Genomic DNA, 22,652 nt, shown 5'->3' with positions numbered 1-22,652 from the left:
TGCACTGTTGGTCGCTTTGGATAAAAGCGTCTGCTAAATGCATAAATTTAATGTAATTTTTATTAGCATATTTAAATGTTTAAAATGCATTATTATAACATATTTATATTCAAACACAGCATAGAATTTAATTTAAAACCAGTTATATTACCATCTTTGAATTCAGTTTGATTATTTCCCAGTAAAACCAATATTTGTTGACAATCCTTACTCTTCCTTTCCTATGTCTCAAAGAGAATGAGATTGTTTTTTATTTTATTTGCATAGATATGCCTCACAGATGTTAGTCCCAAAGTTTCTGAGAATAATCTAAACAAATACTGCATATAGCAACAATTAATGTGTATTAGTAGCAAGGTAGGTTGCACAAAATACTTGACAATACTTTTAAATACTTTTATTTAAACATTTTTTGTTGTTGTTTTTTTTTTTAAAAAAAGCAAAGTTTGAACAGTTAAAAGGTTAAAATAAATGACAATCCCGTTGTTTGATCGGAGTCTTGAAACAGAATTGTATCTAAAAGCATTGGTCTAAACAAGGATTCTGACATCACTCTTCAATCCCACACAGGCTTGTTCAAAACCTGCTCTGTGGATATTCAGATGGACCTAAAAGCCCAATAAACGATTAATAAATGTTCACAGCAATACAGTATTGTGTGAAAGCTACAATGTTTCCAAAAAAGCACAGTAAAAAGGTAAATCACTGAGCAGACTAAACAGAGGAGGTAAACATGTCTTTAAAACGAGAACAAACAAGTTCTTCAACACATGACCAGTGTCTGAATGAATGAATACTTTGATGTACTTCCTCCTGAAATAGCCGCATACATCCGAACATTTTTAGTTTTAAAAAGTTGTCCTGAACAAATGTGGGCTTTGCTTTAACTAATCTGATAAACGAAGTAATCTAACACCAAATTCAAGCCATAATACATTAAGGCCAATAGAACTTCTGGACAAACATGAAAAGAAAATAATCACGGCTCTAGCTTATGAATGTATGCTTTCTAAATTTCACCCTGAACAAAACCGGAACATGAATGGGTGGTAGTCTTAAAAATAGCTAGAAAGCAGTGGAGTCACAACACTTCTGTCCGAACAAGGTCTGATTAAACCACATCTGCTCTGAGAAATCACTGGATGTGAAAAACAGGAACCGATACAGTGGAGATGTTGCTGAAATCGTTACACCAACGTGAGACCAGCAGATTACAGATTGTTCAGGCTTTCTTGGTCCTTATGAACTGAGGAAATGCTGACTGACAGGAAAGGCTCACAATGGGATTTTGGCCGACCACAAAACTAAGAAAGGAAGCTCACATGCTTGCGTAGTTGTGTGAAAACTGCTATTAAAACACAAAATAAACATTGACGATGTGATTCTTGTTGGTTGCTGGTTGTGATCCCCACAGAGGCTGAAATCTCGCTCAAAACATCTGCATTCCGAATCCCTGTTAGAAGAAGACGACAAGGTAAATTGATCACTATTCAGAGCACTGAATGAAAAAAGCATTTTCAGAATGATGTTTAAAACAAAACAGGGTTTCCATTTGATGATTTAAATGTGGTAATCCTACAAAACAAGTTAAATTTTTACACCTAGATCTAATTTACATATTAATGTCTTAAAGGTGCACTCACAGCATCATCTTCCATTATGGCAGTAGAGTCAAAAAAGTCTGGTCTGAGTTCAGCTCTTTCTCTCCGGTTTCTCGATGCCGGCTAAAACGTGGAACGGACACATGAGCAAAAATGACCTCAAAGATCTAATCTTACAGATGAACAGATGTTGTCACTTGAGCCGTAGTCTTGGCTGTCACCAGAAACATTACAAATGCACTAAAGAAGTCACAATGCAGAGCTCAGCACATCTGTAAGCGCTTACCAAATCTATCACCATCGTATCCTCGAATTCCTCATTCATGTCCTCTAGCTGACCGCGGGAGGACATCATCACGTCCTCGAAGATGGGCTCGGCGTCATCTTCCATGAGGCCTCGTCTGAAAGGAATAACGAGTTTTAAGGATACGATAAACTGTAGTTTTCTAATCAGGCATTCATTTCTTAAACTATACTTATGCTTACTCGAATAAACTATATATCTAGATTTGTATTATTATATATTAATACGTTATTATTACTGTATAAATGTCTTAATTTTTTATTATCTAATAATATATAATTAAATCTATTTTATTCTGACAGTTATTATAATTTAAATATTATATATATATATATATATATACACACACACACACACACACATCATGTTCAGTTTGACTACGTACACCTGCTGTCTCACTCCACCACTGCGTGATTTCATGTAGTTCATCCCTCCTCTCTCTTTTCTGTTCACCTCCTCCATCTTCTGCTGATCCAACCATGACATCTGCATCTGAGGACTGAATGTGAGGGGACAAAGTGATGCGAGAACAGTGTGAGAATTGCTTCAGCAGGAGCTCAAGTTACATAAGAAAACGGCACGTTCTGCATAATGTTTCTCCTGTCCATCCTTCAATGTGAAAAAAACAGCTGTCTGTTTTTATTAGGCTTTAAATCCATACTTGTGCATGTAGTCTGGTTCTGAGCCTGGTTCCGACGAGTCTTGGTCTGGGATGTGATCCGCTGCCTGTCTGGGATTTTCTCTCAGGGCAGTGGATGTGAGCTGTGGGGTGTGAAGGGCCCCTGGTGTCTGCAGTGTGTCATTACGCATTACCCACGGACCCTCAACAGTCTCTTCTGTCAAGTGACACAAAAGGACATCAATATCAAATCAGATTAATCAGAGACGATGTGAACACTATGAGGTCAGGGACAAATGAATAATAGGACATTTTATTTTATTTTGCAGTTAGATTTTTAAGATTAATACATTTTGTGAGCTTCACAACTCTTGTTTGAAAGATCAGAAGGTTTTATTCTACCTTCCGGTCGTCTTTTGTTCTGTGGTGGTCGACCCCTTTTGCTGCGGACCGTGCTGGCTTTGCTGGTAGAGCTGGCGCCGGTGGTGACAGACAGTCGGTCGTCATCTCCTCCTGTCAGAAGGGAGTTCCTGTATGCGATGAGAGGCAGCCAGACGTCCTCTCTTCTCTCCATCATATACTCTGTCATAAACTTCTCCAGATAGGAATGACTGTGGCATGAACACATTAAACAGAGTGAATCTATGTAAAATGCACAACACGGTGCCTAATGTCTGGACACAGTTCGGTAATGTTCTCATTATTCTAAATTGCAAAAAATAGCAATAATAAAGACTTCTAGGGACAGTCCGTCCAAAAATGAAAATTCTATCATAATATACTAGCCAATCATGCAATACCAAACCATTTTGGTTTCAACTTTACGGACAAAGGATAAAATCATACTGAAACCATTTGGTTACTAACATTCTTCAAGATCTGTTTTTTTCATGTTCCAAAGAGGTAAATGAGGATGATTTTCATTTTTGGATGAACTAAATTATACACACATAAATCATCCTCAAAGTGTTAACTTACACAGTCTTTTTGTCCTGTCGCAGGAGTTTGGAGGAGAACTCACAGAGCACCTCCAGGAAAGCCAGGTTCGGTGGAGGGTACTCTGGTCCTTTCGGATTCGGGACCTTGAAGGCGAACTCAATCCCATCCCTGTGTTTGTTATATAACATTAGTTCATGCAAACATTCCCATTAAACATCTAGAGTTAAAAACAACCGAAGGTCATTAAAATCAGCTCTGGTTCTGCTATGAATTGCTTTTTATTCTTTAGATATAAACTGTGCAGTAAAGTGTTCCTGTAGCTCAATTGGTAGAGCATTGCGCTATTAAGCGCAACGATGGGGGTTCGATTCCCCGGGAACACATGATAGTTAAAAATATATAGCCTGATTGCACTGTAAGTCGCTTTGGATAAAAGTGTCTGCTAAATGCATACATTTAATTTAATTTTAATTTAAAGATGGTGCATGCCAAGTTTCTTACTTGTGCAGTGTGGCCACGGCCTCTCTGGTTTTGATCTGGTCCAGCCCAAATGTGAGTGCAAAGCGACGGGCCAATTCCTTAATGCCGCTGACATGGGACGACGTTCGGTCCAGGTTAGGTCCTTGGTCCTGGATCAGCTCATTGAAGAGCTGTAAACAAACGTGTCCAAATTGAAATATTGAAGCATCAGGGAGGAAAGTTGTAAGAGAACTGTTGTAAGTTGTAATCAACTGCGAAAAAAATAAATCTCATCCTAAAATCATATCCCATACCTGCTGCAAGCTGAGGATTAGGGTCTTCGCACACTGGATCTTGTCCATCTGTCGGGCCTTACTCAAGGTTTCTTTGATGATGTCTCCATAGTCATTGTAATACTGAAAAATAAACACCAGTTATTTGAATCACATTTTAACCATACAGAGATGTGCGGTTTAAATGTATCCCAGTTTTTCATACCTTCATGTATTGTTTGAAGATGTCAGCAGCAGCAGGCATGTCCACAATGTCGTAGATGATTAGTTTGCAGAAGGCGGCCAACAGATTCCTCCTCTTATGAAGAGCCTCAATCTTATTGGCTTCGTCCTCTTCGTCACCCTCTGAAATTGAACAATTTAAGGCAGAGACTCTTTAAGAAATATTGATTAAATGATGTATAGTATATGGCAAGTACACTACTGCTCAAAAGATTTTCTCTTTAAGAAATGATTCATTCTCTTATATTCACCATTCCATTTATTTAATAAATTCAGTAATATTTAGAATAATTATTTCACAATAATTAGAAACATGTAATTTATTCCTTTAATGGAATAGCTTAATTTTTCAGCATCATTACTCCAGTTTTGTTGCTGAAAAAAAATGAATAATTTAATTCAAATTCAAATCTTATCATCTCCAACATTTAAATGGTAGTGCTTATGTTTTTTTTTTGGACACCTTTCAGAAATATCAACATATATTTAAGTGCTTTATAAATAAATTCTCCAATTCCTTATTATTTCACTGTCTGAGTCTCAGGATAGTTCTGAACACAAAAGTCCAGGTTATCAAAACAGACACACACCCATGCTTTGATTTTCATCATCCTGGTCGATAAACACATGATCCAGGACAAAGTTGAGCAGTTCATTCTGCAGAGCACTGTCTGGGTTGAAGACCAACGGCTGCAGAGCTTCTCGACCGCCTGCGACCAACTGGTGACTGAAAATCATCAGCAGGTCACAAAGCAACATGAAAGCCTGTGGAGATGAAACAGACAAACTCTTGAAAAGAGTGACTCATAGCACACACTGAAACTGAAATTTAAAGGGATAGTTCACCCAAAAATTGTAATTCTGTCATTACTTTTCCTCATGACTTTCCAAACCGTTAGATTTTTGTTTATCTTTGGAACACTAATTAAGATATTTCTGATGAAATCCGAGAGCTTTCTGACCAATGTCCCCTCTAATGTTTCTTTCTGCCTGAGCAAAACTTTTCTCTATTGGGCGGACATTTCACCACTTGAGCAAAAACACTACACTATACCAGACCTGTACAGTGCACACACAAAAAAATTATGTTTTTATAACTTCTAACTTGTGTGCTATTTATATTTGTGGTTACCTGAGTGTTTTTTTTTTTACTGTGCTGTGTTCGCTAAAAAAAAAATATTTACACAGCTTAGAGGGAACACTGTTTCTGACCCTATAAAACAACTGTTACGTTCAAGGCCTAGAAAGGTAGCCAGGACATTGTTAAAAAAGACCATGGGACATCAGTGGTTTAACCTTAATTTTATGAAGCTACGAGAACACTTTTTGTGTTAAGTCGCTATGTTTGTTTTCTTTTTGGAAAAAAAAGTCTTCATAAAATTACGATTGAAACACTGATGTCACATGGACTATGTTAACGGTGTCCTTACTACGTTTCTGGGCCATGAGTGTGTCAGTTGCGTTCCGGTCTATGCAGGGTCAAAAAGCTTTCGGATTTCATCAGAAATATTCTGTTTTCCGAAGATGAATGAAGGTCTTAGGCTATAGGTTTGGAACAACTTGAGAGTGAGTAATTAATGACAGAATTAAATTTTTTGGTTAACTATCCCTTGAACATCATAATTAAAGAACACCAGCAAAACGTTTGTCAATAGGTGCGTTTACATGGACACTTTTTTTTCATCGGAATGAATTAATTCTGATTGACGAATCCGAACGTAGTGTTTACATGAACGCTGAATAGAGTGATCGGGTTGATGTGCGCGTTTACATGTCACAAGCTTCTGATCAGATTTACTCTTTTGACATGCGCACACTGAATGAATACACAGAGTTTCCCGCTGCTGTTTTAAAAAGCACACGTTATATTTATCTACTTCGGGTCCTAATTAGGCGACGAGCAGCACATGAACGGTTGTGCTGCTCAACTTTGCAAAAAATCTAATAAAATAAAATAAAATAAAATGAAAATAGTAGTAAAAGTGCCTCTTCCCGCATTCAAAGCTAGATGTCTGTTGATGAGAGTCTTAAATGAGGACTGGTGGGACGTTGTCGTGTTCCACTTCACATACGCTGAGTGAAAGGGGACATTTATAATGACAGGACACTTATTTATGACACTTTATTCACCAGGAAGAACACCTCGTTCCGCGCGTCATACGTCATTACGCTATTTCTATGTTACTGCGCATGCGCTGTCCTTTCCAATTTCGGTTTTCAATACGATCAAGTGTTTACATGTCCTCTCGCTCGGACTACAAAAGGGATAAACCACCCTTTACAATCAGATTTAAATTTTAGTCGGATCGAGCCAATTCAATCCGACTGACATGTTTACATGTGAATTTTTTTTTCTGATTGTGCTTCTATTACATAATCCTATTACGATCGGATTAGAAGCGTCCATGTAAACGCAGCTAACGTCATTAAAATGCCTTTACACACCTGCTCTTTGACTGGAGTGTTCACATTGGACAGGCACTGTTGGCAAACTGCTAGAAAAGACTTCACCACCCTCCTTAATGCCACAAGATCATCCTGCTCAGGAAACACATATGAACTCTGTCACACATAATTCTCAGAGAACATAAATAAATCAGACTTATGTACTGGGCAACTGTACCTTTGATGGGCATCCTTCAGTAATTTTCACCAGCTGCCACAGGATGGAGTAATGAGAGCACTGCAGAGCCTGGACAGCAATCTGACCACAAGACAAGAGAATAAAGATTCAACACTTAAAGCACTGGGTTACAAAGGGCTATTCTATAATAAACATGTTACAACTCATTCCTAGATATTAATATTTGTGGTTTTTCTAAAGTAGATCTCGTTTATCAAGCTTTTATTTTGGTTTTGTATACACTACAGTTCAAATGTTTGGGGTGATAAAGTCTCTTTTGCTAATCAAGGCTGCATTTATTAGAAGAGAATACAGTGAAAACAGTAACAATGTAAACTTTAACTTTTCTGTTTTAATATATTTTAAAATGTAACTTATTTATGTGATGCCAAAGTCAGCCAGAGTCTAATAAGCCTTAAAAAAATATCATATTGCCGATTTGATACTTTAGAAACATTTATTCTCAATGTTAAAAACAGTTAATGTTAAACAGTGCTACTTAAATATTTTGTGGAAACCATCATGCCTTTTTTTGTAGGATTCTTGAATTTACAGCAAGTTCAAAAGGACAGCATTTATTTGAAAATATAAATAGATATTGTACATTTTATTTCATGCCAGTTTATTCAATGTTTTTAAATTTGAACGTTCAAATTCCATTAACTGCCATTCATTTTCATTGTTTAACACTATACCTGCTCTGGCATGGAGCCCTGTTCAATCCCCATCTTCAACAATCGATAACAATTTTTGAAAAGGTCCCACTTTGTAAGGTCATGTGCACTGGAAAACACAAAACAAACCTGAATGAAAGAAGTTCTGCATTTCAAAAGACAAAATCAGAGGGAATTGGTATCTTACTTATGGAAAGCAGTGAGCTTCTTTAGCGTTGAAAGAACATTATAAATGTCATCATCATCTGCTTCATCACCCTAGAAATAAAGAAGTGTACAAAGACAGAATATAATATCGAATGCATAAAGGCCAGTCACTAATATTCATATATAAGATGAAAAAGCTGCTCTTTCACCTCCTGCAGAAGGTCTTCTACTGAGTGAGCAAATCTGTCCATGAGCTCGTCGATGAGTTGGCTGCGAGCTATATCCACGCGGTTCATGATGGTGTATTCTTCACTGCACAGGATGCTGTAAGTCTTGCTACATGCCTCCAGAACCTCCATCTCAATGTGTTTGTCCACCACCACCCGGATCTGCTTCAGCAGGGCATCCAGATGCTAAACACAGCCAGAAAGACACAGGAAAAAAGATCAGAAAACAACTAAACACAATGTGTCAGTAGAAACTTTTATGTCACAGTAGTAAGAACTCTAACAGACCTTTTCCATTCGTCCTGAACTGTAGACTTCAAGATCGAAGTACTGAGGGACCTGAAGGAGGTTTGCAACCTTTTCAGCATCAGCCTGGTACTAAAGGCAAAAGCAGAACAAAGATGAAGCATTTCTCCTGTGCCATTCAAAGTCATCCGTTTCAGCATCTTTATGCCATCACAAGCTAGCTAGTATTTTTCACATTTATGCATGTATATTCACTACCACGCAAAATTATGACATTTTATTACAATTTAAAATCATCTAAAATTCTGATTCAACAAATATTTGTTCAAGAATGTTAAAAAACAGCGGTGTTGCTTAATATTTTTGTGGAACTTTTTCTTAGGATTCTTTGAAAAACAAAGTTCAAAATAATTATTGTATTATAAGAAAACTAAATATTTTTTAACATGATACATTTCTTTACAGTCACATTTAATCAATTTAATGCATCCTTGCATTTTTTATTTCATTTAACCATTTCTTAAGCAAGAACTTTTAATATGCAAGAGCATATTAGAATTATTTCTGAAGAATCGGGTGATGCTGAAAGCTGACAGCTGAAGACTGAATAAAAAGTGAAAAAGTGACGTGACATTCAGCCAAGTATGGTGACCCATACTCAGAATTCGTGCACTGCATTTAACCCATCCAAAGTGCGCACACACACACACACACACAGAGCAGTGAACACACACACAGACATACAGACTGAACACACACTCGGAGCAATGGGCAGCCATCTATGCGGTGGCACCCAAGGAGCAGTTGGGGGTTCGATGCCTTGCTTAAGGGCACCTAAGGGTATTGCAATACCTTAAGGGTATTGCCGGACCGAGATTCGAACCCACAACCTTAGGGTTAGGAGTCAAACTCTCTAACCACTAGGCCACAACTCCCCACAAATAAAATACATTTTAAAATATATTACAATATATATATATATAAATATATATATTGATATTCTCCTGCATCATGAACTTTACTGACATTACTGGACCTCGCTACTTTACCTTCGAAAGCAGCATGGGCAGAGCTACAATCAAGTGTTCAGTCAGTCTGTTCTTATCGTCGATCTGTGTCTTCTTCTCTTTGGCAGTGAGCACCTGAGGGACACGCAGAACAACAACAGAAAGTCTTTAAACCTAGAGTCTATAATATGTCTACATTAGATACCAATTCTAAGACAACTTACCCTCTTTCCTGTTCCTCTGCCCACAGGCGGATGAGCTTCGGCTGCCTGTCTGATGGTACAGACCATGAGCTCGATCAGTGCGCTCTCATGCCGGTCTCCCAACACTAGCAAAAACCCCACAATCAGACAGGACTAATGAGCAACACAAAGATACATGCTAGTTTCATCCAGAGAGATCTGAAATAAATGTGGGTGGCTGTACCCTCTTCCCCCTGCAAAGGGTCCTCCAGCAGGAGCTCGACCATGCAGTCCCAATCTTTCAGCAGATCCTGTGAGCTGTCCCACAGACTGTCCACCAGGTACGCTGCATGCTCGTGAAGCTACCAAACAAGACAGGAAAATGGTTAGATAAGCAGCAATAACTAGGGTTTTGGGAAATATCAGGAGCTAAGAGCTGGCTTTTTTTTTTTATGAAGCCAGAATTATAATTCGATTGTCCAGATCGCAAAGGAAGTGGAATTAAAATTTGAATAAAAACAGGGCTCCTAGTACAGTCATCTGTAAATGTTAACATTTTCTCAGGGTTTTTTCTTCATTGATTTTCTTGAAGTGACAACATACAGAGCCCCTAAAATAAGACTTTCCTAAGCCCTCAAGATATTTTTTTGTGCCTTCAAGAAACTCTTCATGGGAATTTTTTTGCATGCTACAATTTCTACAATTCTGTGCATCACTGCCACCTTACTATGAATAAAACGAGAGCATGGATGCACATGAATTCAAATAAATCTATTTGCTCAAAATTTGGCTTTCCTTATTATCACTAATATCAATGCCTAATGTCCAATTTAACACATCCTCTGTGGTGGCAGAGAAACCATGACACGAAATGGGCTGATGGCATAATACAGCTGTGTGCATTGTCCTATTTGACAGTTTCAACGGTCTATAAAAAAAAAAGACTTGGTTCTGTAAGAAAAAAAAAAAAAAAGGGCACAAAATGTGGCTTTTGTTAGGGCAGTATGTCATATTTCAAGGCCTTAGGTCTCTTTGACGCATACTCTGTGGAGGCCAAGAAACCACACCGCGAAATGGGCCGATGGCACAATAGGGGTGTCTTCTTTGGCACAATAGGTATGTGCATTGTCAAATATCCAAGTTTATCCCATGTGTTCTACTTTCTCAAATTCCAATTCTGCGTCCTGTTTTTTACTTTCTTGGCACACATCATTTGTAAATAAGGAAATCAAAATCTAAGTGAAGGAATGAGCTAATAAATGAATGTCTGGTGAATACAGGATGCAGCCTGCTTATAAAACCACCAAAATAAAATCTGAATTTCTCTCACCTCGCTCTCCAGGAAGAAAAGCACTAGCATTCTTATAAGGTTCCCGTTAGGGCTGTTTCGGCCTCGTCTTTTCGCCAAAGCCTCTTCAGCCTGAGGGTCATGCCTGCTGAACAACCTGCAGCCAGACGAAACAACCAACTGATCAATACATCGTAGAAGTCTGCTGTGCTGCCTTCATGTTTAAAAGAGTCAAATGTGGCTGTCGAAAACACAATCATTCATCTCACTTTCTATGAAGGAACTCTCCAGCTGCTACAGCAACAGGACGATGAGCTGAATACACCAGATGGTAGACGTTCTCACAGTCTTCATTAGACAGAGCGTCCTCACTACCACTAGAGGAGGGGGAAAAATATAGATGGGAGAGATTTAAGGAAATAGAAGATAAATATTATAAGAAACTCAGGAGAGGCTATTTAAGGAACTATACTTACTATCTATACAATACATATTTTTAAAGTATTATTCTATAATATAAGAATTTTATTACTACATTATATTATGTTTAATAATCCTCTCTAATGTAATATTATATAATATGATATTTAACATTGCTATGGAGTCAAAGAATCTCAAAAAATAAAGACTGCATAAAAATACTTACTGCAGAATCAAAGTGACAAGTCGTATGGCCTCTACTGCCACATCATACTCTTTATCCAGTGTCATGGACACAATACGGTCCTGAGGGGAAGGAAGTGACATCATGACGTTTCCAAACTGATGACTACAGCACTCAGAAACAGCACTTTTGAAAATTGTACTGGAGATTTCAGAACTGTGTATATATATATTACCTTAAATCGATTGGTGAAGAGCTCAAGTTTGGGGTAAAGCTCTCTGTTGGTGTAGAGAGTCTGAAGGGCTTTTAGACATTTGAGTCGAACTTCACCTTGCTGTAAAGGATTAAATGTAACACAATATTAAAAAATCTAGATCAATAATATTTCATCTAGTAAATATCATTTTAAATTGTATGATATGCTTGATAGATATTAACGCAGACAGATAAATAAATACTAGACTAGAAAGGGGGGAACGTAATAATACATACTCTGTCATGTAGCGTCCAACCCACATACTTCAAGTAACTGTCATTGAGAAAAGCATCACTGTATAGCTTCATCCAAACGCCAATCTCTTCTATGCAAATTGCTCTGATTTCTGCTATGGCATCCCTGAAAGAAAAAAAGGGAACACAATATGAAATCCACAGGATTATGAAACATATTGACTTATTGGTTTCTAGTCATTCGTGATAATTAGATAAGGATTTCTAAAAATCAGTCTGATTCTTCAGTGACTAACTCACTGATAAATCATTCAGACTATGATTATTGAAATGCTTTGACTTTGACACTGAAGAGAACAATTTGTTCACAAATGGGGTCCTACCTGCCACTTGTATGCCACTAACCTGTAACGGTGAACAAAAATACCCTTGAAGATTGAGTTCATCATGTTCTCGATCTCATCTTGGTTTTCTTGTAGCTAGATGAAAAACAAGAAATCGGACTGAAAATCTAATTCATGAGACAGCAGAACAAAACTTGGACGAAAAGGAAGCCATCTCACCTCTTTCCTCTTCACCAGCAGCATTTCCAGCTTCTCATTGGCTCTTTTCCCTGCAACCTTATTCCGTTCGGCCTCATACTGCCTCTGTGTGTTATCCTGATTGATGCTCAGGTTCAGAGCAACATTTACCAGTGCTGTCATCAGTTTCATTGCTGCAGCAGAAACAAGACACGAGACAGAAATTAATAACAAGACTGCAGTAGCAGGTTTAACTTGAAGGTCAATGGTGAGTGACTGACCTGCCAGCGTGCTGGTGTGTCTGAAAGCTCGGACCTGTGAGTCTGAGAGCCCAGTGAGCAGAGAAATGACAGTGTCCATCATGTATTCATCATAGATGATGCTGTACTGGCACTGACGGATCAAAACCATGATGAACTCGCAAAAGTTATATCGGAATTTCTTCCATTGTGGCCCTGCCATAGTGAGAGGGTAGTCGCCACTGTCCTGGATTAGAGCAGAGAAAATTATTAATTCATTAGCACTGCAGAATTCAGGTGGAAGAAATTCAGTCAAAAATAATAACAAACCTCATCAAACTCCTCTGTCATCTTTCTGATGATTTCAGCATTCTGCATGTTCCTGAACATCTCGATCCTTACAGTGCCTGTGGTTGTTTAAAAAAAAAAAAAATGAATATGTTTATTCAGCAAGTATGCATTGAAATTGATCAAAAGGCTTTTATAATGATACAGAAGACATAAAATAAATGTGGTTCTTTTAAACCTTTATTTATCAAAGAATCATGAAAAACAAAATGTATCATGGATTCCACAAAAAATTACTGCTGTCAAAAATGTATAATAATAATAATAAGAAGAAATGTTTCACCAAATCAGCATATTAGAAAGATTTCAAAAGGATAAGGTGACACTGAAGACTGGAGTAATGGCCATCACAGGAATAAATTATATTTTAAAATATACATTTTTTAAAACTGCAATAATATTGGACAATATCACTGTTTTACCATATTTTTGAGCAAATAAATGCTTTTTAAAACCAAACTTTTAAATGGTAGAGAAACTGCAGATTGGTATCCCTGTTTAAATCAGTTTTAAATAATCATGATTTCGAAGCATCTCATTTTTTTCATCAACAGCATAAGAGTTTGGTGATTTAAGGGGCTGGTTGGCAAATCTTGTTTTCTGTGGCTGTACATATGCGAAGTCTCACGAGTGTAATTTTTTCTATAAATACACATATTACCTTATTATTAATATAGATGTACTGTATGATGGTGCATATAGATGAATCTAAATATAACTGTAATGTAAAACTGCCTTGATACAGTCACATTTAAAAAAGGATCAGGGTGCATTAATATCTTTTTCTCTTCTAAATCCTATGGTTGCAATTGACCATGATTCATAGTTTAAAAAAAAGCAACTTTGGAACTGTATTGAGAAATAAATTAGATTAATTACCTTTACAGCCAGAACAGTGAATGAAAAAGTTGATTAGATCTAGGAGTGCAAGGTCTCTGTCTTGCTTGTAAGATTCAATCCAGTCATCAATGACGGACTGGAAACAAATGCAAAGAAAAACAACAGTCACTTGATTCCACCTCAAATAGATAGAAGCAGACAGACACTTGGCGTGTTGCATTTTACCTGCATGGCACTTTTGCCTTGTTTGACCACCTCAAACAGAGTGCTGGGGTCTGTGCCTTCTCCATTCTGATGGGCCACTCCATTCGCCCTCCTCCCACCTTTATCAACTGGAGACCTTCGAGCCTTCTTACTGGCCGCCTGGCAAAAAAAAAAAAAAAAAAAAAAAAAAAAAAAAAAAAGATCAGAAAGAGTGGCTGGTTGCATGCATTTAGGGTTAAAATGAACGCAATCAGTTGATCTGCTCATTAGTGGTGGGCTTACTCCTTGTTTTCCAGGCCTGCCTCTCTTTTTCTTGCCCTTTCCCTCCCCAGAGTCTTCCAGCTCACTGACGCTCATGCTCAGACTCACAGTGTCGCCTTGCCCATCATTTGACGAGTCCCTGCTCAGCGTAATGAAAAGGTTTATTAACATTGTTGTGCACATTTATATCAGTGGCCATCATTTTAAAGAGTTTACTTACTGGAAGACAGGAAAGTCTGAGTTGATCATGTTGTGTCTTCTGATAAACCTAGGAGACCTCTATAGATGAATCACCCAGTGCTGATGTGAATGTTTGCGATTCTTCAGTTCAGGCCCAGAATGCTTCAGACCTGAAGATGCATAACCTGAAAATTGAGAGAAAACAGAATCTCAGATCAGAATGATATGAAACATATTTGTGTGCAGATAAATGCAAAACAGTACAAAAAGCTTATAAATAAAGCAATAAAAGCAATTGTGTACTGTACACAATGTGACATAAGAAGCTTGAAACTGTTATTTATTAGACAATTATTTGATTTTATACACATTTAAATGAAATTTATTTAAAAAAAAAGAATACTTTTTTTAATATAAAATAAAGAAATGTATACATAAAAATAAAAGATAATGTAATATCACACAGCCACTAGGGACAGCACAACCCATGATTTTCAATAAAATTATAATACTGAATTTAAAAAAAAAGAAATTTTGCAAAACTTCAAATGCAATCAAAATGAATACTTATAACAGCCAATAACATTTGCCTTAAATCACTTGCACTTGAGGCAAAAAAATTAATAAATACATTTAACAAAAGAAACACTGCCATTAGGGGGCATCCCAAGCATGGGTTTTCCATGTTGCTGTGGAAACAGCAGAAACAGAGGCAGACAGGATGGCTAAACACATTTATGTCAAGTTGAGATGGGATGTAAACAGATCTAAATTAGATCAGACTATGTCTGCGTTACTAGATAATATGAAAAGCAGATATTTCCATCTCCTGATTTAGAAAAGGCACTTGGATGCATCTTCACACATGATTTGATCTTAACCAACACAAGATGGCTCTCCACCCCCAGAGGAGACTTTCCACACTGTAGTGATAGAGGTTTGGATATTGAGGATTCAAAAGGCTTGAATCACCCCACGTAACCGTGAAACAGACATATGGATGAAGTTCAACGGGAATGCAGGCTGGAATTCCCAACATAAAGGGTTTTCAAGATCAAACTGCTGTCAGATGGTACTCTGGAGAGGAAATAACGAGAAAATAAAACCCCTTACTTTACATCTGTAATGCTCCCCTCCCCCATACACATTTGGATATCTCGGTAAATATGGCCCATGCCGAAACTTATGCTCTGGGAAAAAGACTACACAGTTTTGGGCAGAAAAGGGTAGCAAACTCATAAAACAACCAAATACTGAAATAATGTTATTCTTGCACAAATAGCTCTAGTTTAGCAGACATGCTGCTTTTTTCTGATGAGTAAGTGTTAAGTTTAGTATGGGTAGAGCTCAAGAAAGAAAATGTAATTTACACCTCAGCGGTGAAGGCTGGTGACAGTGAAGAGAGCTGAATCCTTTTGGGAAAACTTGAATATGAATGTCAATGTCAGCAATATACAATGAAGGAACATTCACAAGTTCAATGGCTCGTGGTAAATGACCATTTATTTCAAATGACTCTCTACTTCCACTATGAGCAGCCAATATGAAACAATTTTCCAATCTTCTGGTATTTAAAGGTGCAGTGTGGAATTTATGTAGCAGTACAACTTAACTGAAAAAATAAAAAAGATTGTTTCCACAAAGGTTTTCCATACCTACTATTGTTATTACCAAACAGGTTGCCCCGCCCTAAACTCACACAACCAAACGTCCTATGGTCAGTCAGTCGCTTGGCAGCCATCTTGTAATGTATAACTTGAAATGTCTACAAGTACATTTCCTGATTATCAGATTAAAATAGACGAAAACATTCAAAACTAGTATCAGTTTAGCTAAAATAAAAACAACAACAAAAATTTGCATAATACTGCATGTTACCATATCTAAAAATAAAAAAAAATATTTCTATCATCATCATCTCCTTTTCATGAGATGTCTCTGAATCTCTCTGATTTCAGTTAGAAAAATCAAGATTTTGTAGAAACATTCCATTTGTAGTCAGAAATTATTCATTTATTCTGCAATGAATATTCAGCAAGTGTCCAATAACAGTGGGGTTATAAATAGGTGTTCAGATGGTCATGTGCTCTTCAACGATAGCTCTCATGAATCGACCTGCTGCATGTTAAATAAAACGGTATGTAAGAACCGGTCCATTCATCTCATGTGATTGTACATGGTAGTTTTTTTTATCAAAAGTACTATTCTTTTTTCATATAAAACTTTTTACTGAGAGAAAATTTACTTGAAACATAAGAGAAACCATTTATCTGAAAAAAACAAAACATGGATTGCATTTCTATTAAAAACATAAACCAAAGAGGTATACAAAAGATCATATGGGTCAAGATGAAATGGTCTTCACGATGAGGTCAATTTGGAAAAAGAAGTGTAGATGTGGCCAATAATGGCACTGCACAGAACAACCCCTGAAAGCAACTCAAAGGATCAGTGAATGTGCTAATGGGCCTGCAGCTTCTCATCGAGCACAGATTCATTAGAGTCTGGGGACACACTATTAAATGCTTTGCACTGTATGATGACGGTCAAATGAGGCTATTCTTGGCACTGGCTGGGTGAGACGCTTTTAAATCAGACCAATTATGTCCCTTTCCTTGCATCCAATAACTGGTTATCTTCAAGTTCGTGCACAACAAAATTTCTTTCAAATCATTCTGGGCCCTTAGTTGAATTAGTAATAGGGTTAAATGTGGAAAAGACACTCTGAATCTCATTTATTTCAGTTTGGCTTACATCAGACCAAACTGTCCATTCTGAGTGTGTGCATCATGCACAAACCTCTAATAGTAGTTTCTGATGCCTAGCTTTGATGGTTTTGTTCGATCAAGAGTACTTCTTCATGCTTGTACGACATAATGACTTTCAAGCTCATATCTTACTACTAAACAGATCATCTTTACCTCCTCAAGTATGCAAACATTCCCAAAATAGTTCATATTAAAGTCGTTCCAGACAAAAAGCTTTCAGAAGTGCAGCAGCTCACAACTTACAGTGATAAGAAGCAATAAGTCATGGCACAGATTTCAATAGCCTCACTGCTTCTTAATTAAAATGGCTGAAAATTGTAAAGAATATTTTTCTATGAATCCATTTTCTCCTCAGTAGTGGTCTGTATACACTTTACCATTTTTTTTAAGTTTCAATGTGTTCATTAGTGAATTAACATTTGTTTCTGTAGCTCAACATGTACATGATAGCACTAACAATGTATATTTCACTGCTGAAATGTACAACATGAATGCACTTTAATTAGCTTTGCATTAAAGCATCTACCAAATGCATGAATGTAAACATTTTCTTAACATAACCACACAAATCTGTTCACAAAAAAAAAAAAAAAAAAGGCACAACTGAAATCCTTGTGCACCATTCCCTCTTTCTACGATTTATCCTGGTGTCAAAATGTAGCCCTTTTAACACTGAATACTGAGATCAAATCTTTATCTACACATCTTTCTCAGTGTATACGTGGGCTGGTTTAGAAGTGAAGACTGTTTATTCCAATTAAATGAGAGGGGATTTATATCTCCCTTCATCTGTTCATCTCATAAACACTCGCGCTAAGGACAGAACGCAGTCTCTAATGATCTGTGAAACACTCAAAATAGCTTGACAATTGTCTTGAGACTGTGAGAAAAGCAGCGTTCGCTCTCGCTTTGTCTCGCCGACATTCATTCCCACCTCAGGCTTGAAGGAAACTCAATGATTTATAGATCAAAATCTGTCTGAAGATATCAGCGTAATCAAGGTCTTTTCAAGAGAGTGGTCCGCAGCGAGAGACATTACATTACTAACACTGACTTTCTAAATAATGTAATTTCATCTGGCTTGTCAATGTGGAATTCAGCCATTAGCGAGATTACATAAGATCTTGTAGATAAATTTAACATTGTTTGTTAAACCACTAACACTCTTCCTACTAAAAAAAAAAAATTATGGCCTACATAAAATCAGTGCCCATAGATTCTGAACAGCTGTTACTCAAAAGTACTAAATTCCTGCCACTTGAATGGTTATTTAATACATATTTTGAATACACTTATATCAATTTTTACCCCAAATTTGCTTAAAAAAAAAATACAGAAAAAGTAATGAACCAATTAGAATGTGATGGAAAATGATTAAATTGTGCAAACTACAGTGTTACATATTACAACCAAATATGCACAAAAAAAAGGAAAATATTATGATTGTAAATGCAGTGCAATAAGAATGCTATTAGTTAACAACACTTTATCAAGTATAAGAAACCTTTGGCTTGATTAAACTCAGATTCAGAGAAATCTAGTAAATCTAGAAAATAGACCAACTATTTATACAACTTGTTCCAGGGTTAATGTCAAAAATAAAAACTGTGGAATATTTTACTCAGCCTCACATATTTCCAAACCTGCATGACTTTCTCAAATAAATATCTTTTTTTTTTTTATAGGTTTTTGGGAAAACATGATTGTGAGTAAATGATGAATGAATATTTAACAATTTTCCGGTGAACTATTCCTTTTATGTGTTTTGCCTTTTTAGGGTGTACAGATGAGTCTTAAGGGCTCTGTAAATTCCTTATTATGCTAAAAAATATAGATAGTCAACAATATTTGCTTTATGTAATATTGTACAGCAGAGCTAAACTATTCCATTATGCAAGATTGTACCACAGAATTAAACTATTGCATACAGGTTTATACTGTCAGCAAATTTATCATTTAACAAAAGAAAATTTAATAAGCATATAAACTTGTCATGAAAATACATGTGCACAGTACTAGAAAAAAAACCCTTTCAAACTTATGCATGAACCTTCTGCCCCGTCTCAAGGTTTACACAAACATTAAAAGCCCCTGCAAATCAATATTCATAAAACTGCTTAGGAAAACATAAAATAAACCTACATTCACTTTTGTAATTAAAACTATTCATTCATTCCACAAGTGAAGTGATTTTTCTGATCTTTTAAAACAACATTCACTGATCTTAGGAACACAGCCAATAAACTTCCAGGATAAGAACATATGACCGAGGGTGTTTCCATGGTAACAACGACCTCCTGGAATACATGTCACGCATCTAAATTGCTTGCCAAAAACACCCGCACTCAGGAGAGGGCATAATAAAACAGAAAGGTGAAGTCACGCAAGTTTCAAATTAATATGGGCATCATTTATTCCAATTAACATTTGTTTCAAGAAGGAACGCGTCTGAGAATATTAGTAAAATACTCATATAAAAACAACAAATGCATGTTTTTATCTTAGTATAACATGCATATACAGACACGCACAGATACACAAACACTAAATAATGCAAAAAAGATGAATGACCAAAGGAGAAATGTGATATCTTTCCTTGCATAATGCACCAAAGAGAGATTTTCTCTCCATATGTGGTTCTCCAGAGGGACAAAGCCCGGCAAGGACATCAATTGAAGCGGCCCTTAATAATATTTCTGCCTTATAGTTCACGCTATAAAAGGTGAGAGATAATGGAATCAGCACATTTGAGCTAAGGCCTGCCAAGGAGTTGGTTTAAAACAAACTCCAAAGAAAAAGACTTTAAAGAAACTGAAAATCCTTCTTTTAAGCTATAATGTTAAATTAGGCTTTGTTTTGAAGTCTATAATAAGTTCTCTGGGGATGAACCCTGGTCTTTTGCGAAATCAACCATTTTTCGCTTTACACAATGCCTCCCTTGCTTATGCCAAGATGTATAGATAGAATTACAAACCACAGCCTTTACTTAATGCATTTAAAAAGCCATCAGATTCCTGGCAACAGTACAAACAGCAACACTTCCACAGAATAAGACTAACGTACTTCTAGAGTAAATCCAATAATATCTTTACAAATATCACTCTAACCCTCTGAGATAAATTAGACTTTTAGATACCAAGTAAAACATACAGCATTTAGCACAACAATTAAGATATAAACATGTAAAAGCCTTACTGTCTAATCAAGAGCAATGCATGTAGATGGACAAAATATTGAACACTAAAGTGTATTTATACTAATGTGGGTTCCTTCATTCAGAACAGACCTAGTCTAAAACCCTCATCTCAATAGTCTCAGATTAAAGGTTTTTTTTTTTTTTATGGTATAAGAAATTGCGAAACTCTAATGTTACACTATTACTCATGTCTTCCATGACTTCATAAGAGTAAACAGAAAGTGTATGTACAAACCAAATAGGATAGCTTTTTTTCTCCACTTTGACCAACACATTTCCAAATCCTTTTCAGTCAATTACCGCATGAGAACTTTTAAAATGTTTCAAAAACAGGCTGATTCGCAAATCCATGATTTAAACCAATTTGTGAACCAGAAATAAAATGTATTAAAAATGACAATTTAGTCAAAATGTAGCAAATCTAAGGGCAATTTGCAGCATATTAAACCTTTAAAATGTAATCCATTACATGAATTCCTATTATTTCTAGGCATGGAAAGGGGCTTAATATTTTCAGTTTTTCCATTTTCTTATTTCCTTGATATTTCAGTTCTATATTTTGTATGGAATATTACATGTTAACCAAAATTAGATATGCAACTTGTCCAAATAAACAATATTCAAGTAATACAGCATTCAGCGAAGTCAAATAATTTTATCTCTTAACTTAAGAGTGCCTGATGCACTGGCAAAATCTTCTTTCATTATATAAATAAATAAGTCACATTTCCTCAGAAAGCATCAAAGTGTTGAATCATGGTTCAGTGCTGAATCAACACTCAGAAAGAGCACAAAACAACATTTGGATATCGCCTATTCAGTGCTTACTCAGTTACAGTATGAGAATTTACAGACACCTGCCAACATCTCTCCTCAAAAAGCAGTATAATCTAAAGCAAACGTTGTGTGTACGATACTGCTTTGGAATATAAACAGAAAACTGATTAATGGGTAAATGACGTCATATCGGTCTGGATAGATGATCTGTGACAATTTGGTTAGCAACCAGATTATTATTTGGATTATATTTTACAACTAGAATGAAGCAAGTTGAATCCTTTCCAAAGGGTCAGTAAACATGTTATGTTGTTCAATTAGTTGTACAAACCCCATAACATAAAATATTGCGCGTCAAAGTTTTTCATCGCTCGGTTTAGTGATCAAAAAACAGATTTAGTCCTTGAACTATGTTAAGTAAGTTACTGTCTGAACTCCTCCTCTATTCAAAAAACCCTTCATGAGCTACCGGCTTAATTTGGACATTAATGTTTGTAAAGTGAGTAAGAAAAACTGGACAAATGGATTGCGAATGATTAACAATATGTAATTAACACGCTACACATCTTTCCTTTCAAGATGTTTCACGTTAGCTAACCGAGTTGTGTACATCTCGGACCAAAAAGTTGAGCTGTTTATCTTTTACTGACCCACATTACTAAACCAACACCAACCTCCATCCCTCAAGTCTGTAAATACGGCATATTATTCGTGACAACTCGGGGAAGTGTAGAAAACTCAGTAGTAAGCACACAAACCAGACGTTACATTTCAAAGAAGCAGCGACCCGCACGAGAGAACAACAGCAGCGTCTCGCGCGCCAGACCGAGTGTCTGTCTATCCGCGTGCATGGCGGCAGGAAGACATAAAAGTCACAATCTTCCCTGCAATTACACACCAAAACACACGCACCTCGGTTTATTAAGATAACATAGCCGCAAGTGAAAGGGAAGACAGTGTCATCAAGGACAGGGGGCATGCACACGCACACACACTGTCCTTCGAGAATTGATCCCATCCCCCCTGCACGCGCACGCGCGCATGCACACACATTCACATACACACACTCCCTCTTACATGTCCTCCATCTTTAATGCAAGCTCGATTTACGCAGTGAGCGCGCGCCCCACGGAAAGATTCAGACTCATTTGTTGCAAAACTCGTACAAACTCACCTCAACCGTCAAAAGGGGTCCTCCGGGACACACGTCAGTAATAATCGGCGCGATTAATTCACCAGATAGTTTATGTTTTTATATTGTAAATTAGACCTGAAGCAGAACCGCGCCTTTCCTGAGAGAAGCAATCCTAAACTGCCATCTGGCGGCTTTTACTGCAACGAAATGGCGCGATGGGAGACTGATCTGAGGTCGCCTCCTGGTGGACAGAGGATCTTTTTACACACACAAAAAAATAAAAGCCTTGCTTGGAAAA

The 22,652-nt window shown here is 36.9% G+C and overlaps 1 protein-coding gene across 2 annotated transcripts; it reads right to left on the bottom strand.

The window, feature by feature from the left end:
- Positions 1 to 382: 382 nt before the first annotated feature.
- On the bottom strand, positions 383 to 22,626 carry LOC127946522 (cohesin subunit SA-1-like). Of its 2 annotated transcripts, none has more exons than XM_052543145.1 (34): positions 22,394 to 22,626; positions 14,519 to 14,663; positions 14,320 to 14,437; positions 14,059 to 14,196; positions 13,873 to 13,969; positions 12,976 to 13,052; positions 12,688 to 12,892; positions 12,449 to 12,600; positions 12,291 to 12,364; positions 11,928 to 12,051; positions 11,671 to 11,769; positions 11,478 to 11,557; positions 11,101 to 11,208; positions 10,874 to 10,988; positions 9,788 to 9,905; positions 9,586 to 9,689; positions 9,404 to 9,496; positions 8,397 to 8,486; positions 8,091 to 8,294; positions 7,922 to 7,992; positions 7,756 to 7,843; positions 7,061 to 7,141; positions 6,883 to 6,975; positions 5,028 to 5,202; positions 4,421 to 4,560; positions 4,237 to 4,338; positions 3,965 to 4,113; positions 3,503 to 3,631; positions 2,927 to 3,135; positions 2,567 to 2,741; positions 2,291 to 2,404; positions 1,888 to 2,002; positions 1,644 to 1,724; positions 383 to 1,453 (listed from the first exon to the last, which is right to left on the bottom strand). In XM_052543145.1, exons 2-34 carry the CDS (start codon positions 14,545 to 14,547, stop codon positions 1,430 to 1,432), a joined length of 3,771 nt encoding a protein of 1,256 aa, XP_052399105.1. In that variant the 5' UTR covers positions 14,548 to 14,663; positions 22,394 to 22,626; the 3' UTR covers positions 383 to 1,429. The 2 variants fall into 2 exon arrangements, with proteins under 2 accessions (XP_052399105.1, XP_052399104.1); XM_052543144.1 differs by lacking the exon at positions 22,394 to 22,626 and adding an exon at positions 21,894 to 22,021.
- Positions 22,627 to 22,652: the final 26 nt, after the last annotated feature.

This window comes from Carassius gibelio, chromosome A24 (assembly GCF_023724105.1).
Source record: "Carassius gibelio isolate Cgi1373 ecotype wild population from Czech Republic chromosome A24, carGib1.2-hapl.c, whole genome shotgun sequence".
In the NCBI taxonomy this organism is placed as follows: domain Eukaryota; kingdom Metazoa; phylum Chordata; class Actinopteri; order Cypriniformes; family Cyprinidae; genus Carassius; species Carassius gibelio.
This window is presented reverse-complemented; position numbering and strand designations above follow the sequence as displayed.